Below are 17,110 nucleotides of genomic sequence, written 5' to 3'. Positions count from 1 at the left end.
CAGCAGGCACCCAGAAGCCCCGTTCCAGCACATGCATGGCTTGCTCTGTGTGCGGAGCGGTGTGATTGCTTGTCCTTTCTGCTCTCAGCACCCCCGTTAGAGATGCAAGCGCACAGGTCAGCCCCGCACACCCCACGGGAGCTTTCACACGGAGATGTGCAGAGATCTGATCTTTCGCTACCAGTGAGGCTGAAAAAAGGCAATTAAACCCCAAAAGGTCACAGGTGTGCAGAGGTTTTTACCCATTTCTTTAGATCACAAGACAGGAGAGCCAACAGGTCTGTTGGACAGGAGGTTTACCCTAAGATTTGCATCTCCTTGGGAGTTGTTCTTGCTGATGAGGGGCAGGGACTCGGGAGGGGGGCAAGGAAGGGGTCTAAAGCTGTGCTCTCACTGGAGGGCAGCTACCCCTCTACATACAAGCTCTCGGAGGTCTCTGTTGCCAGCAGTCCCTTGTATTCCCCTCTGGCTCCCAGGTAAGCAGAGAGTATTAAGCAGCTCACATGGCAGCACCTGCCCCTTGATCCACACAGGGTGCTTTGCACATCTCAAGGACTCCTTTCCTCCTCTCCCTGCAGGCTGCCTTCTGCTTACTTAACCAGGGGAAATTCTCTTTCTGAAATCTAGACTGAGTAAAAAAAAGTTTATCTAGGCAGCTTGATTCGGTACTTGCCAATGGGCATCACGTATTCAAGCCATGTTTTCAACAGCACAATTTATGCAGAACTCCAAGATACAACCCAACATTTAAATAGTTCCATAAGTCACTGCGAGGCTGAGTAAGAGGAGAGACACACTTCTAACACCACTAATACCAGTCTTAAACACTTTACTATTGGTCACTTTTATTTCAAGAACAGCACTTTCATCCCAGCTCCCTCTCCAAGTTCAGTGTGTAACTCAGGTAGCACAACAACAAGCAGTCACATCCTGCAGAGCAAGAGCTCCAAACAAAGCAATCCCCTCTGAGACACTGGCTTTGGGTTTTCCTGCTCTCCCTCCCTGGGTGAGAAGCAAGCCTGGCACAGAACATGAACAGCTCTCTCATCCCGCACCTGCTTCACTAGCAGTAATTATGCAAATAAATAAAGAGTAGTCAGTCTTGTGGAGCAGGAGCAGACAGTGATCACAGATCATTTAGAAATTACATTATTGCTATGTTCTTACTTATTAGACAAGACTCACATGGCAACCAGTCTCAGATTGCCCTTGTGTTATCAGTTAATGTCGGACAGAAATGTGGGGGAGGACAAGACAGATCTTGCTTAATCTGCTCCCTGCCTTAAGGGCAGGGGTTTTCTTAGCGGGACTGAATCTTTTGTCATTTTGATAGAAATAGGTGGGGGCAGGGGATATCGAGGGCAGGCTCCCAAAACACGTGGAGATTCATCATGCCTGCCAGACTTTACCAAGGAGTTCACATATGCTGCTAAGAGTACATACTGCTAAGTGTACCCACTACTCCTGACTTTCAACAGGAGTCGCCAAGCCACCTATCATGTGGTAAGGAACTGCAGGTTCAAATTTCAAAGAGAGCAGGAGCCCAGCGTCACCCTCAGAGCTCAGCCGGAGCTGCCAGCTCATTAGGGCAAATTAGAGAAACGGGCACGGGGAAGTATGGGTCCTGTCACAGGCACACAAGGTCAACTTGACACTTGATTCTACTTCCCTCTGCTGGTGTGACGTGCTGTGACAGCCAGCGTCCCAGCAGTATCAAGTCAAGCCAGCTAAAACAAGGCATAACATGAAGTCTGATACATACAAGACCACCACCTGTTACCAAAGATTATCAGGTAGCTCAAGGCTGATTACAAGTGATGAGCTCACAGCAGTGTCAGTGCCCACAGTGTCCCTCCCCACAGGAGTATTGGCCGGAGAGCATGAATTTGAGAGGATGAGGAAGACTGCAGGAAGAACCTCACACTGATGGAAAAGCAGAGGAGTCCTTCGCAGGACATCGAGATCTTTGTTAGGCATCATGCAGCTGGTTCCCTTTCAGGAGAATCTTCTCCCCAGGCTTGAAGGCGGGCATCCCCAGGTAAGGGCAGCTGGCACAGCGGAACGCATCCCCCAGATAGCACTGGCAAGAGAAACAGAAGCACCTTCTGTAATAAGGGGCAACCTTCACTTCTCTCCCCGCATCACAGGGATTTTCCAGCTTAAGAGATGACAAGCTCCCCAGCACATATCAGCACAGAAACCGCTTCCTTTCTCAACATGCCTGGTCAGCATGGTTAACAGGGCTGTGCAGGGGCCCTGTGCTCACATGGAAGAGGTGAGTTTCCATCCCAGCCAGTACGCCCAGACATGACCGCATGCTGGGCTGAGGCAGCCCCCCAACCGCTGCGAGGTCCCCTGGACTCCCTTAAGGTAATCTGCCCTGAACAGATAGCTGGTTAGCACACGAGCAGGGAAGTAAAGGTTCGCCGTTCACTCTGACTTCTACAGGGGCAGCACTTGCGCTGGAACAGACAGTGCACACTGGTATGGAGCACGTGGGCACAGGGCACCAGGCTGAAGCTCTGCACAAGCCGTGTTCGGAAGCAGCGAGCCAGCTCAGGAAGCAGTCACTTCGAGAACACAGTTTTTAGACAGAGATCATGCACTGCAAACCACAGCACAGAAACAAAAATGACCATTTACATTTCCACAGGCAGATTTGGGCTGTGCGCTCTTCTTCTCCTGTTCCAGTTCTTCAGCCAGGCCACATGTGCTGTAGGAAAACAAAGTCACTTGCACCTTTCTGCTTAAAGGCTGTAAGTCACCAACACTTACTTGTTCCTGCCCTACTCACATGCAACAGCCCTCACTCTGTCAACATAACACAGCTCACTCTGGGTCATTCATGCTCTTCACCTTGCTCTTCAACACCATGGTTTGTGTAACAAGTGTTGAAACACACTCAAGTTTAAACTGAGTGGGAAGTGGACTCTACAGCACTTGCTATGTGTGCTATTTCTCCTTGAAATCTGAGAAAACAAGGTTTTAGTCAAGGCTGCATAAACTGTGTAGTCACCTTTTGATCATATCAGTGTGGTAATTTGTAGTTTTGTCGTGGCTAGTTAATTCTCATAGTATTTGGATTTATATTCAAGTAGTTAAAGATAAGAAAGGCCATGAACCAAGAGAATTATGCTCTGTAACATCAAATTGCCTTCCATCTTTTTAAAATCCATCCAACTCTTAGGGTTTAATATTACAGTTGAAAGGTTCACCATTATGCTAATTGCAGTACTGACCAGTTCTTGCAGGCTTTCTTTTTGCCCATTTCTTTACAGGATGGAGCTCTGAGGGATGATGGATCTGGCTTTTTCAAATCTTCTGAATCCAACAGCTCATCAGAGTCCAAAAGATCCTGAAAACATACCATGGAAGATAACATGCAGGAAACTGATCTGTCAGTAGAGAATGATGTTGCTGCGTTATGTTCAAAGACATGATGCCCTCTGTAGCACTAGCATTAAAGTGCCACAGCTGTGCCCTCTTACCTTATACCTCCTCTCTGCCCTCACTACACCTCCGGGCTCTCCAGACCTCACCTACTAGATGAGATATTTTGCCCTACGAATGCTTTTCTACCTCTTAAGTTGTAAAGCTTCCCAAGAAGCACGACTGAAACGATTTAGAATAGGAAAGGAGAGAAGGAACAACTGCAAAGCCTCACAAACAAAGCCAGATACCATTTCTTCATCATTCATATCATTGGCAGATAGTGTCCAGAGCTTGGCAGTGGCTGGGTCCACAGAGGGTTTTCCTGGAGCCAAAACAAAGGAAGAAATAGTAATTACTACAGCCTTTGCCCCATCCACTCCCATCAAATAAGAGTTCAAACAACTGTGGAAAGCCCCAGTTCACAGGTTTTTACTGTGGCACTCCCCACCCCAGAACTGTCTCCCTATTCCAAGGGATGCTTGTCACCTGAGAGGCAGGCAATCCAGACATCTAGCACGCACCACTCCTTACCTGAAGGACCAAGTTTTTTGGCAAAGGAAAGTCTGAGCTGACTCGAGGATCCCACTTCGAAATTAGGCTTCCTGCCTTCTATCTGAACGATGAGAAGGTCATTGCCTTGGTAATCCAAATGCTCTCGGACAGACTGGGCCTCCTCCGGGGTCAACACTTCCTTTTGCAGCTGCAACACAAGATTTTAGGTTAACCTCACACAGAACCTCTTATTTCAGCACCCAGCCCAGCATTCCAGTGAACACAGACAATTAGTATTTTCAATCCTGAAGAAAAACACTGCCCTTGCAGTAACGAAAGTTTGTGGCAGGCAGTATCCATGCACATTTACAGTTAACTAGGGTAGCTAAACACCTTGTCACCCAGCAATCACCAGAATCACCATCTACATTTCAAGGTAACTGCATGAGGGAGTTTCTGGAAGTGGTCAGTACATACGTACCTCCTTCACTTCCACCAACCCAGAGAGAGTCAGAGCTGTGAGGAATTTGGTTGCTGTCTTAATTCTGCTGTTGTTTCCTGGAAGACACAAAACCAGGAAGTAGGAGAAGGGAAGAACAAGAATAGAGGTCACTGAAAAACATGGAAGTGCAAGAGTTTCAGAAGGAAGTACTCAAGCCAAACCTCTGCTTTAAAATTGGGCCCTTTCTAGTTGACAACAGGAATAGACCAGAAAATGCATAAGCAGCTTGTTCACTATAACAAGAGTCTAGGGTCACAAAGCTGTTCTACCTCCAGATCTGTTCTATATTACAACAAAACATTCCTCAACCCATCAAAATCAGGGAAAAAAACCCACCCCAAAACCCGAACAACAAACCCCCCGCCAAACATTTTTACATATTAAAGTGAACAACTCGTGAAGTTTTCAAAACACGGACTCCTAAATGAACAATACATTCAGAAACATAACATTCAAGAGCCTTGTTCTCATAGGCAAAAGCTATTACAATCACTGTTCAATCAAAAACTCATCACAGGCTTATTCACTTGGGCACAGGACTGTGCTGAACAGAATCCATTCACCCTCTCTCATGAGTCCCACTTGCACTTCATTCCAAGTCCACCAAATTCCAGCCTGTCAGATTGACTTTGGAAAAAAGAAATGTCATCTACTCCAGACTTCAATGCTCTCTGTTCTGTCCCAGAGGTGTTCCTCCACTGCCCCTAACGTACCACTTGCAACACAAAGCCACTGCCAGCTTTGAAACGTTGGCAAATCCTCCCCAGCCTGAAGAAGGTGTTTCTTCTGCCACTTGCACTACTATTTTCAGCACTGTAGAGTGTGCCAATAGAAACACTGTCAGCATAGATGCTTCTTTTCTTATCAGGTGGCATATTATTTCCCACTTCCACCCTATGCCAGCAAGGCTTGAATGCAGGTCAAGTATAAGACAGAAAAACAATCTTCTGTTCACCTCCTTGTGTGCTCCTCCAGCTGTCCCATGGCAGGTGCTCTGGCTTTACTCTTAAAACTTAGTCCAAACACTTCTACCCTTTCTGGATAACTATTTCTCTGCTGGCTTCTGGGGCAAGCTCTTTCACCATTTGTTGCCCATTTTTAAAATCACTTTAGAAGCTCCTCAGAAACACACATCTGCAACCATTTAACATTACACACCCTAGGAGAAGACCAGTGTCCACTGAGCTTTACAATGTAGTTTAAGAACAAGACTATCTATCCAGCATTTCTGACAGACAGAGAGTGACTGCAAACATCTGACGGCTGCCAGCTTAAACAAAGGATGAAAACCTTGCTATTCAGGTTAGTGTGTCAGGAGAATGAAAATCTCTGAGCATCATTCAGGGTTCCTGTCCTTTCCGCTTTGGCCTAATCCTCACAAGAGTTGTGAGTTGCTATGTTGCCATGAAAGTAAGGCTGATGCAGATTCTCTCACCTGATTCTGTAACCACAGGTTCTTTCAGGAGGACGCGCCCCCCTGGCTTAAGTATCCGAGCTATTTCTGCCAGTACCTCCGCACTGTGCTGTGCTGTACTGCCTGGTACCACACCAGAGAGAATCATGTCAAAACTGGACTCCTTGTGAGCCGCTGAAAAGAAAGAAAGAAGATGATGGTACAATTTTTACAAATGTACATAAACAGCTTTGCCCATTACATCAGTTCCACCTCCCTCTTCATCTCTCATGCTTGCATACAACTGCAAGAACTGACTGGAGACACGAGCCATAGGAAGCATGACCAGGGTATATCACATTCTCTGCTGTACTGCCCGTGGCAAGAGCTAGCAGTAGGTGCTATTGTTCTGAATGCCGACTTACAAACGAGGGAAGATGTCAGCTCACACAGCAGAAGCATCCTCTTCCCTTTAAATGAAACAGTGAAAAATTAAGCTCATTCTTACACTGAGACAGCTGGTTAATGTTTTCCACAGAGACACGACTATCAGCTCCCACCAGCGTCTGAATTTTATCCACCAAATCCTTCAGGGCTTCAACTGGTGAGGAGCTGTCCCAGATGATGGCCACGCGCTGGCCTGGCATGACCCCATACTCCCCCATTTCCACAGCAGCAGCAAACCTGAGAGCAGCAGACAGAGAAATGGGTCAGGGGGACACAAAGAAGAAGGGCAAGAACCGAGCACTGCATGAACCTCTGTGGACTGTGAATCGCAAAGCATCAACTTGTTTTAATAAATGGGGATTATTTTCTGGAGACAGACACCACAGAGTTCCCACAAGTTAAGCATTAACATGGCATTAAGAAATAGCTACACTTAAGGGAAAATTCAATTTCTCTTCAGTTCAGCAACTAGCTTTGCAGGGAGAGACTGCAAGCCATGCTTAAAAAGAACCTAAAAACCAACCAACAAAAAAACTTGCCTGGTCTCTTTTTTAAAGACTTGCATAGACACATACACAGGATTTGTAGATTTCCAGACTACTGACAACTATTTAACATTAAACACGGCCCTGTCTCTCCTATTCAGGACACAACCTATCGCAGTTTGCTTCCACAGTACATGAGAAGAAAAAAAAAGTAACCTTCGGCATTCCCAGCATTCCAGAGAGGATCTTTCAACTCTTAACCATTGGTGGCGCTGGGCGAGCCATTACACAGAGCGAGGAGGGGAACAGAACGCACAGTGAAGTCAGTTTTGAGAAACCCATCTGCACTAACGTTTTATAAAAGCTTGTATTCCTGACAGACTTTGAAGAAAATCTGCACTACAGAAGTGTCACAATAGTATCATACCATCACCTGTACTCATAGCAGTACTGGCTACTGAAACTACCTAGCCTCTTTCACTCTACTCACCCAATGCAAACCTATTTTCTTTCTAGTTTAATACAACCACAGACAACAGAGAGCACCAGTAAGCACGCTAGTTGCCCAGTGTATCTTCAGTTAGCTGCAAACCACAGACTTGCTTCGGGAGAGCCTGTTATAAGCAAGGTCTTTAGCAGAAATCATTACATCAGGTATCCTGGGTAACGCCTTATTGCCACCACGTCATCACGAAAGCACAGCTTATGGATATGCTGTACCTAATTTAACTCAGTTGCCTGCAGTCAGGCATGGAGTGGATTTTGACCCACTGTTCCGCTGGCTCTATGGGCCATGGACACCTCTCTCCTGGAAACTGCAAACAAGTTCAGAATTGGACAACCCTGCACCTTGTCTGAGCTACTCTGGCAAGAATTCCTGCTAACGCAGCCCACAGTGCCAACCAGGTACAGCATGAAAGATCATGGATGTATGCTGTAGGTTATAGTACCTCACAGCTGGCCTTGCATGCATATGCAACACAAGCTAAGCAACTGCAACAGATAACAACACTACCAAACACACATTATTAATCCCATTAAAAAGTCACCTTCCCCAGGTAGAAAGCTCAAAAGATAAATAAGCTGCTAGGCTAATGCGGAAAAAAATAAATCCAAAGTCACACCTTCCTCTTGGAACAGCAGGCTCAAGATCAGAGCCCAAACTACATCACAGCAACACCAGCCTACATCGACCCCTTCAGATGCAATGTAAAAAAAGTGGAAAGCTACCGTAGCCCTCAAGGACACATTACATCTGCCTTCAGTCAGTGTAAAGGGTAGGAGTTAAGTTACCATCAAAGCATGCAGTCACGTTCCTGATGGAACGACTGGGAGGGTATTTTTTCCCCCCCCTCTTACGTTTTCCGGCGGTAGGTGGAATATATTGAAAATGAAAGGCTTTGTTTACCAGCCGTCTTCCTTTGAAGTGTCTCCAGCTGTAGGCCACAAGGGCCGGGCTTGCTCAGCCACCGCGGGCGGGTGCCCTGCCGGGGGGAGGCCCAAGGGCTGGGGCTGGGCCAGCCCTGTCTGAATTTCACACACATTTAACAGTCCTCGAGGATGGCGACTGCCCAAAACAGGGCAAAGAAGGGGCTATAGACAACACCGGGGCTTTCCAGCTTCAACAGATTAAAAAGCTGCCGCGTACAAGCACATCACGACCTCGAGCCCGGGCCTCCCGAGCAGCCCGCGCCTCCCCCGCGGCCCAGCGCGACCCCCGGCTGCCGGGCACGGCGGTGCGGGCAGGGGAACGCCTTAGACACCCCCTCCCCCAGCAGGGAGCAGCCCTCGGGACGGCCGAGCCGGGCGCGGTGCGGAGGGGCTAGGAACGAGACGCGCGAAGCGCTATCTGAGGGGACTGCTCCCCGCTCCGGCCCGCCCCCCGCGGCCGCCTCAGGCCAGGCCTCGGCAGAGCCTTTTTTAAGGGGAAAAAGGGGAGTTACGGCCAACACGGGAGGCGCCCCCCGCGCCCGACCCGGCCCGGAGCCCCCGGCGCCCCCGGCCCGGCCCCGCGCCCCCCTACCGCCGCGCCGCAGCTTGCCTCGTCTCCCTCTGACGCCGTCACCGCTGCGTCCCGCCCTCGTGGCGTCATCGGCCTCTGCCCGCTTTCAAGATGGCGGCGGCGGCGGCGGGCGGCCTGCGGCGGGCGGGCTGGCGGCTGTGGCGGGGCCGCGCGGGTGAGAGGCGGGGGGCGCGGCTGGGGGGCGTGCTCGTGTCCGTGCCCGTGCCCGTGCCCGTGTCCGTGCCCGTGCCCGTGCCCGTGCCCGTGCCCGTGGCCGCGCGCGGCGGGCGGGGCCTGGCGGGGCGGGGGAAGGTGAGGTGAAGGGCAGCGGCGGGCCGCCGCTAGGGGGTGACACGGGGCCGTGGGGCCGCTCCGCGCCTGGGCCCAGGCCGTGGCGCCGGGTTGAGGCCCGCTCGGGCGCCGGGGGCTGCGGGCCCCGGGCAGGCTGCGGGGCTGGAGGGGCGCAGCCTGGCCCTGAGGGTCTCTTTGGGGCGCCTGGGTGAAGGAGACCCCTTCTGCGGGCCCGGTGCCCGGCCAGCCCCTCACACCTCCCCGGCCCTGAGACTGCCCCACGCAGCGTGGGGGGGACCCAGGGAGGGGCTGGGTTCGGCAGGGGCTGCTTGGTGGCTGGCTTTTTTAAAGTGTGGGCCACGCAACCCAAGCTTATTAAAAAAAACCCACCAAACCTCACTGCGGATGAGTTTGAAATTCTCACAAAGTAGCCGTAATTGAAAGCTGTGTTGCCTTTGGGTCATTTGAGAAACACACCTCGTGATCAGCGTGTTGTAGCTGTTAGGACTGCTTGCTCTCCAGACTATCGCTCACCTCTTGCCCCGAGCTCAGGGGTCGGTGCCTTCGTCTTAACTCTTCTCCCTCATCAGGGACTGAAGAGAGGGGACGTGCTGCAGGGGAGTCAGTGCATGTTTGTGTGCCTGGTTTCCAGTACGAGATTGGGAAGCTCCTTTCTATTTGCAGTATTTGCCATCTGCATGGTTCTTTTCCTCACAAAACATTTTCACTTTATTTTCATCAAGTAAATGTGAGCTCAGCTGAGAGGGGTGCTTGTCGGAAATGTAAAAAAAGTCTGTCTCTACAAATTCCTGTGCCTTTTCAGCTCTTACAACTGTCGTCTTCACCTTAATTTTCTGAGCTTCCTGTTGTCGGAAGGAGACATCTGACTCTCTTGGTTTCTCTTTCAGTGGTCAGGTGCCAGCTCTACCCACCACAGCGTGCTCTCCAGGCCTCGGCTGTGCTGAAGAGAGTCTCTGATGAGCAGAAGGAGCCATTGGCATCTTCCTCTCAGCAGCAGTTCAATTCACATCCAACCGATCACCGGCCTGAACAGGAACCTCAGGGCCCTCGCCCCAGGTAACTCACTAGCTATTTCTAGTGCTGTCCTACCAACACTGGGATCGGAAGGCTTTGCTTTCCTGAAACTCACACCTGAAACTTGGAGACAATGTGATCCAGAGTTAACGGAGCCTCAGACTGCAGCAGCCGGAGAGTTGGTTTGCTGTCACAGAGCAAATTCCACTGTCCGCTGTGGAGATAGGATGCAACTTGCTTTCAAGAAGGAACCTCTCTGGTCTGCAAAGCTCAAGTCTTGGCTTCTGGATTTTTGTGTAAATCTACACAAAGCATGGACAATATGTTGTCCTTATGCCTATAGCTATAAAGTCCCTGTTGGAAAAGCTTATAGTTTAGCTTTTTTGTAAAAGAGGGGGAATCTAAGCCTGATTGGCCTCCAGGTAGGCACCTAGATTGAGCTCTCCCTTATTTTTCTCTTCTCCTCTCATGGCAAAGGTTCATTAAGAATCCTTTTTCTGGAAAGGGAAGGATTTTACAGCAGGAGGAGATTTATACTAAGCAGAACTCAAAGCGTGCCTACAAGCAGCGGTGGCAGAGTCCAGGTTGCTGATGGTTGATGGTGATGTTCCCCTCACTGTAACAATACCTTCTCATAGTTACACTGGCCAGGGCGGCCAGGAGTCTGAGGACTATGAGAGCGAGGAGCAGCTGCAGCACCGAATCCTCACAGCAGCGCTGGAGTTTGTGCCTGAACATGGCTGGACTGCAGAAGCCATTGCAGAGGGAGCCAAGGTATGTGGGGAGAGAAGCAACAAACCAGTTGAAAACTGGATGGAGCTGAAGTCCAAAGACAGCCAGGCCTGCATGCTTCCCCCACATACTCTTGGGTGATGCACACTAGTCAGCAAATAGTACCGGGCAGGAATGCATCATGGCTACTGCAGGATAACCCTGACAGAGTTAAACTAAGGCACGATGTAGAGTAGTGATCCTAAAGAGAGGAAAACATGCACAGGAAGCGCTTTTTAACACAGCATTGCTTTGTTTAAATTCATATAACTTCATTCAAGAAACAATTACAAGATTTTTCCTAGCTGGATCCTGCTTAGCAGCGTATGACCTGGTCTGTGCTTTTCCCTTCTTCCCTACAGACCCTGGGTCTCTCTGCCGCTGCTGCAGGGATGTTTCACAGTGATGGAGGTGAACTGATCCTGCACTTTGTATCTCAGTGCAACACCAAGCTGACAGAGCTGCTGGAGCAGGAACAAAAACAAGTGCAGTTGGGTGAAGCAGAGTGAGTATTGGGTATGAAAAGACATCTTCCTTGGCAGACTTTCGGGACTGCATAGGCAGAGAGGCCACCTGGGACACAGATACTTCAAATAAAAAATGTAATTTATCTAAATGAAACCACCTTCCCAGATAGACTTGGACCAGAGGCATGAAGGATACATAATACTTTGCATATCTGTTGCCAAGGCAGGCAAGAGATTGATCTTTCAAGTTCTGAAATGAGTTTAACTTGGACGTTCCTCATATTTGGGTTTACCCAGAAAGAAGTCTACAGATCAATTCCTGAGAGATGCTGTGGAAGCCAGACTGAGGATGCTGATTCCATATATTGACAAATGGCCCCAGGTATGAAATGAATAGGAAGATTGTCTCTTTTTTGTGTGTGTGTGTATTTTAAACACCCTGTGGTCTTTAACATAGTCTCTCCACCAGAGTAGTTCAAAGTTGTAAATGAAACCCTTGCTTTTTCAAGTGATTTGTAGCCTTCAAGAGGAGAGCAACCTTGGAAGGGGACAGTTAAAGATGTCCTTAGAACAACTATTTTGTGCATTTCTGGAAAGGCAAACCTCCCCATTGTTCACTCCACCCATGTGGGATCCCCAGAGAATAACCTGTGTCTCTCCTCAGTCCTATTTGCAGTGTCACTGCAAGTCAGTCTCCTTGCAGCCTTGTTCTGGCTGCATCTGATACCTGGAAATGCACAACTACTGCTTTGTTGCAGGAAACCTCCTGCCCAGTGGGCGAATGACAAACCTTCGACAACCTGAGGATAGAGCTGGGAACAGAGAGAGCTCCATGCTTCAAAATTCAGATTTAAGTCTCAAGCCATTCTTGCCAGGGTAGGAAGGGAATTGAATCATGGCCACAGTAAGAAGCAAAGGGTTCCCAACCTTGGGCTGCAAAGATTGCTGCGCAGTCAGCCTCTGTTGTACAGAGTCATTGCTGGCCTCTGGGCAGCTGAGTCCAGCGCTCCTTGCAGAGAGAGATGGGATTCATGTTTTTGTTCTAAATTAGCATAACTTGTCTTGCAAAGGATGTGGGTGGTTTGTGACTCTCCTGGCATTGTGTTATTATGTTGAAAGGCTGCAGGATCCGAGTAGGGCCATTATGGCTGTCTGTTCTGCCCTTCGTAGCTACTTTGAGTTCAAAGTCAAATTCAGAGAAAGGAGAGATTTGACTCCCTGCCCACAGGGGCACAGCACAAGTGTGAGTCAGCTCAGCCTGTGCTGTTTCCATGCCTGGAGAGACAGCTTGTTAGAGACAACACAGTGGTGTTTGAGCTGAGCTTTGGGCTCAGCCAAGCTCAAGGCCTGAGCTTGGCTGCCACACTCTGTTCCCCACAAATCCTGCTGCTTGGAAAGAGTGGTGCTAGCTGAAAAGAGTTGGGAGGACTTGTCACTAGGAGTTGGAGGCAAGTCAGCAGCAACAGGGAAAAGATAATAGGGCAGAGCATTGCTGGGCTGCTGTAATACTATGTCCTTCTCTCCTCAACTCTCCCATTTATCTGTGTGTTGCCTTTGCAGGCTCTGAGCATCTTGTTGCTCCCACATAACATCCCTTCCAGCCTCAACCTCCTCACCAGCATGATTGATGATATATGGCAGTATGCTGGAGACCAGTCCACAGACGTAAGTCTTTGTGCTTTGCAGACTGGCTGGTTCCACCCCTCTGTACTTGAGCAAAATGATGGGTTGAAGTAGGCGTCGGGCCATGCCTCTCTTGAAACGACCCATTTGTTGAATGAGGAAGATAATTTCAGAAGCACCCAAGGGTCTTTATAAACTATAGTCTAATTTCCAAAGGGACTTAGGAGCCAATGGGACTAAGTGCAAATTAATGCCAATGGGATGAGTGCAAATTAAAAGGACCTATTTTCCTAGGCTCTTTTAAGCGCTCTTTTTTTTTTTTTTTTTTTTTTTTTTTGGAAGACAGAGAAAAGTGTTGAGATTTTGAGACTAAGAAGTTGATCCGGTGTTCATTGTCTCTGTCAAAGCAGCTGTCTCTTCCCCAGCAGTAGCATTTACAGATTAGACTTGAAAACCTTTAAAGAACCGACCTAAAAATACCAGTAGCTTATTAAAGCTTTCATCTTTCTGGCAGGTAATAAAACAAAATTACAACCTTAATTAAAGCAATTAATAAATTACTTTAATTCATGTAGGTGTAGGGAGAGATGGGAAGAGCTAAATGGACCATTTTAACAAACTACTTTAATAAGCTTCTTTTATCTGTATATAAAAGAGAAGCTACTGCAGTGAAAAATAAACAAGATGACAGAAAAATTAAAGGAATAAACCCGAAGAGAACTGAAAGACTGTGATTGCATCAGGAACTGCAAGTCCCTTATGAGTTAAGAAAGTCAAATCGACGTGTCAGAGTCTGTGTCTGCACTGAGCAGTTCCTAATGTCTCCTCACCAACACAGGAATTAGGAGAGGTTCTAAAGTTTGTCTTTTGTTTGTGCCTTCCAATGGGTTACGAGTTTTCTTGGGAAGCTGTGATTCTGAGCCCACTCCCTCTTTCACAGTAAAGGGGTTTAATGTCACTCGCAGTGTAGCCCTTTTCACAACCCCAGCAGCTAGGCAGAGTATGCCTAGGCCTCAGAGACCCCTTCAGGTGGCTTTTTCAGAGCAGGAGGGGAATCAAGAGAAAGAGTTTGGTCTTGGGCACCTGAGAGATGCAGCTGCAAGTGGCAACATCCCTCATGTTTCTTCCCTCATCAAAGCTTGCAGGTCATGGTGCAGACAGTAGAGCTTTCTATCCAACTGTTGGTTTCAAAATCTAGGCCTGTATTTTCATTTCTCTTTTGCTTTGTAATCATGAATGGAACAACCAGAATTTTTTCTAGATAATACCAGCAAATGAAATTGAAGACTTGTTTTTAAAAACGTTTGTATGTTTTGTCTGCCAGTGGTTCAAGTGCAACTGGAAAAACTGAAGAGTTTGAGTTATTTGTGCATCTTTGCATTGTGTAACCTATTGTTGTAACGCATCCTACAGCATTGCTGCCAGCAATGCACTGATGCATTTAGTGATTCAGCAAGCAGTACTGGTATTTCAGTGATAGGCTCTGGGAAAGGTATATCTCTGTATCTGTGTGTGATGCCTTGCACAGTTCTATCCTCTGTTCTCTTTCTTTATACTTGCATCTGGTGCCAACTGAAGCTCAAGTTCAGTGTTAGATGTAGCTGTTTCTCATTTAATCAGATCTGGAATTGGAGTTTTGCAGTGCCTGCTAGCAGTCTGTAAAGCAAAGATGAGCTCTTGTGCAGTGCACACAGGCTAGCTGGGCAAGGAAGAATTCCTTGCTGCCTGCTGCAGGTGCCTGCTTGCAGCCAGAAGCAGGGGGTGAGGATTTTGTTCAGCAGTTTTAGACACCATACTTGTGACGTCTGTCTGCTACCACAGGAGCAGCTGTGCTGTCAGATGTCAGTGTTGGCTGGTGGCCCACTGCATCACAGAGACGAGTTACACAGTTTAAGTGGGGAAGGAATGTGCAGTCGGTATGCTATTTTCCTTTGCCGTTCTCTGGTCTGCTTTCGTGAGCTGCATTCTTGGTCTGCATTCAGGTCACACCTTTCTCTCTCCCTCTCATTTCATGCCCTTGCAGTTTAACTGGTACACTCGTCGGGCTGTGCTCACTGGCATCTACAACACCACTGAACTGGTGATGATGCAGGATTCATCCCCTGACTTCGAGGAGACTTGGCGCTTCCTGGAAAACAGAGTAGCTGATGCCATGAACATGGGCAATGCAGCTCATCAGGTAACATTACGGGCAAGGTTATGCGTGCAGTGTCCCTCTTCTCCCCAAATACATGTGCAGGCAGGCCTGGCTTTTCAGTCATGCAGACCACACATCTGCTGAGAGACCACCTTGTACTGGCAGGTGATTGCATAAATGCTGTCAGCTCAACAGCAGTAAACATGTATTTTCTAGTAAAAATGATGTGTAGATGCTCACTTTGTCAGATGGCCCAATGGTTAGGAGATGTATATTCCCAGGAAAACTCTTCCATGTTTCTTATCTCTGGCTATCATTTGTCTGCAGTGCTTGGCTTCTGTCAGCACCCTTCTGTAGCAAATACATTTGTTGGGCATTACATCTCTGTGTTTGGGTGGCCACAAGTGTAACTGCAGAAGAAAGCAAAAGGTCAATGTTCTTGTGTCTCCTAGGTACAGTCAACTGGAGAAGCACTTGTCCAGGGCCTGATGGGAGCTGCAGTTACTGTAAGTAATGCTGAAACCAGCAGTGCTGCAAGGGCAGAATTGGTTTTGTTCCCTTCCATGCTGAATGCCAGCATGTTTTTCTCCCCAAATCTAGAGAGCAGCATGAAAAAGAATTGTCTTTCATAACTTAACTACATGTACAGATGATTTTTCTGGGTAGTTTGGAGTTAGTTCACTGTTTTGTGGTGAAAGAACTTGTAATAGATCATAAAAAATTAAGTCTGAAGCTGCAGGGTAAGCTTTAGGGATGAGAGACAGGCGATCAGAATAAACACAACTATTCTCCATCGCTTGTCACAGGATCTTTTCCTCTGGCAGCCTCTGCGCTGGAGACCTTCACAGAAGGTCCATGCCCCCATGGATGCTTGGGAGGTGGCACCTGTCCCTGAGCCACAGTAGCGGCCTTCCAATAATTCATTTGCTTCTTGGTAGCATCCTGGACTGCTTTGTGTCCATGCAGAGGGAGGTGCACTTCCTCTGGGATAAAAACAAACCTTTGTGTACCCAGGAATTATTTTTGAAGGGCTTCAGGGCCTCCTGTGATTCTATTTTTGGACAACTCCCATTGCATTTCCCAGCAAAATGATTTCCTTGTTATCAGAAATAGTTTCCTTGTCCCCGTACAAGACAAACAGGCTGGAGCATAACTTAGAAATAATTTTTACTGTACAAAGCAGTTCTCAAGAATTTCTCCCACCTCCTTTCCCCTGTGGTTGAATGGTTTCTTATCTCTAGCGTTTCTCAGCCTCTCTCAGCTTTCACACCTGCATATATGCCAAAAGGATGCTCCACTAGAGGAAACTCTGTGCTCTTGGACATCGGCACCTTGCTCTCCTGCAGATTGTACCCCTCCCGTTGCCAGATGCTGAGTCTGTCCCTGCAGCAGATCTGCTGCTCAGATCAATGGGAGGAACTGGGCTGCTACTGGGGTGTGTGTGCCTGGCAGCCAGCTGGTTTTAGGGCAAAATCATCTCATTACACTGTTGGGGATTACCCATGGGAACCTCTTGCACCCCGGGGTGCTGTATAGGCGTATGGAGCGGGCTGTGGTACAGGTGTGCTGAGCTTGCCAGGCCTTTGCAAAATGGACGAGCGAGCTGAATGCCTCGAAAGCTTAAATTCACTGTCAGCGTCTGCGTGGCTGCAGAAGTCAAACCAAGCTGACACCTGCGAGCCCAGAGAGCAGGTTCAGGTGGGAGGGATGCCTGGGGCAGGCTAGGGCCACCCTGCTCCACTCCTTTGGCATCCACCCCTGTCCGCTGGCCGCCAACGGTGCCGCTCGGCCCCGCGGCACACGGGGCTCTCCCGGAACAGCGCCGGGACCCGCTGCGGCCAGGAGCCCGGGGGGCGCGGGTGCCCGGGTGCCCCGGCCCCTAACCCCCTTCTCCCTCTGCTCCGCAGATCAAGAACCTGGCGGGGCTGAACCAGCGCCGGTGAGGAGGGACCCGGCGGCGCGGGAGCGAGGACGGGCCGCGCCCGGCCCTTCCCCGGCACCAATAAAGTCGGACCCCAGCGTGGCACGGACTC

At 48.8% G+C, this 17,110-nt stretch overlaps 2 protein-coding genes across 4 annotated transcripts; one reads left to right on the top strand and one right to left on the bottom strand.

Moving 5' to 3' along the window:
* Positions 1 to 812: 812 nt before the first annotated feature.
* On the bottom strand, positions 813 to 8,923 carry CIAPIN1 (cytokine induced apoptosis inhibitor 1). Of its 3 annotated transcripts, none has more exons than XM_056360339.1 (9): positions 8,793 to 8,923; positions 6,328 to 6,503; positions 5,862 to 6,014; positions 4,406 to 4,482; positions 3,964 to 4,132; positions 3,681 to 3,754; positions 3,240 to 3,355; positions 2,644 to 2,713; positions 813 to 2,080 (listed from the first exon to the last, which is right to left on the bottom strand). In XM_056360339.1, the coding sequence occupies exons 2-9, from the start codon at positions 6,482 to 6,484 to the stop codon at positions 1,970 to 1,972; spliced, it is 927 nt and encodes a 308-aa protein (XP_056216314.1). In that variant the 5' UTR covers positions 6,485 to 6,503; positions 8,793 to 8,923; the 3' UTR covers positions 813 to 1,969. The 3 variants fall into 3 exon arrangements, with proteins under 3 accessions (XP_056216314.1, XP_056216315.1, XP_056216313.1); XM_056360340.1 differs by having other exon boundaries at positions 8,775 to 8,847; XM_056360338.1 differs by lacking the exon at positions 8,793 to 8,923 and adding an exon at positions 6,968 to 8,001.
* COQ9 (coenzyme Q9) lies at positions 8,839 to 17,100 on the top strand. The gene is made up of 9 exons (XM_056360337.1): positions 8,839 to 8,928; positions 9,953 to 10,121; positions 10,718 to 10,853; positions 11,213 to 11,355; positions 11,615 to 11,699; positions 12,878 to 12,982; positions 14,964 to 15,119; positions 15,530 to 15,583; positions 16,985 to 17,100. Exons 1-9 carry the CDS (start codon positions 8,865 to 8,867, stop codon positions 17,018 to 17,020), a joined length of 948 nt encoding a protein of 315 aa, XP_056216312.1. The 5' UTR covers positions 8,839 to 8,864; the 3' UTR covers positions 17,021 to 17,100.
* The last annotated feature ends 10 nt before the right edge of the window (positions 17,101 to 17,110 follow it).

Source organism: Falco biarmicus, chromosome 15 (genome assembly GCF_023638135.1).
Source record: "Falco biarmicus isolate bFalBia1 chromosome 15, bFalBia1.pri, whole genome shotgun sequence".
NCBI classification, from domain to species: domain Eukaryota; kingdom Metazoa; phylum Chordata; class Aves; order Falconiformes; family Falconidae; genus Falco; species Falco biarmicus.
This window is presented reverse-complemented; position numbering and strand designations above follow the sequence as displayed.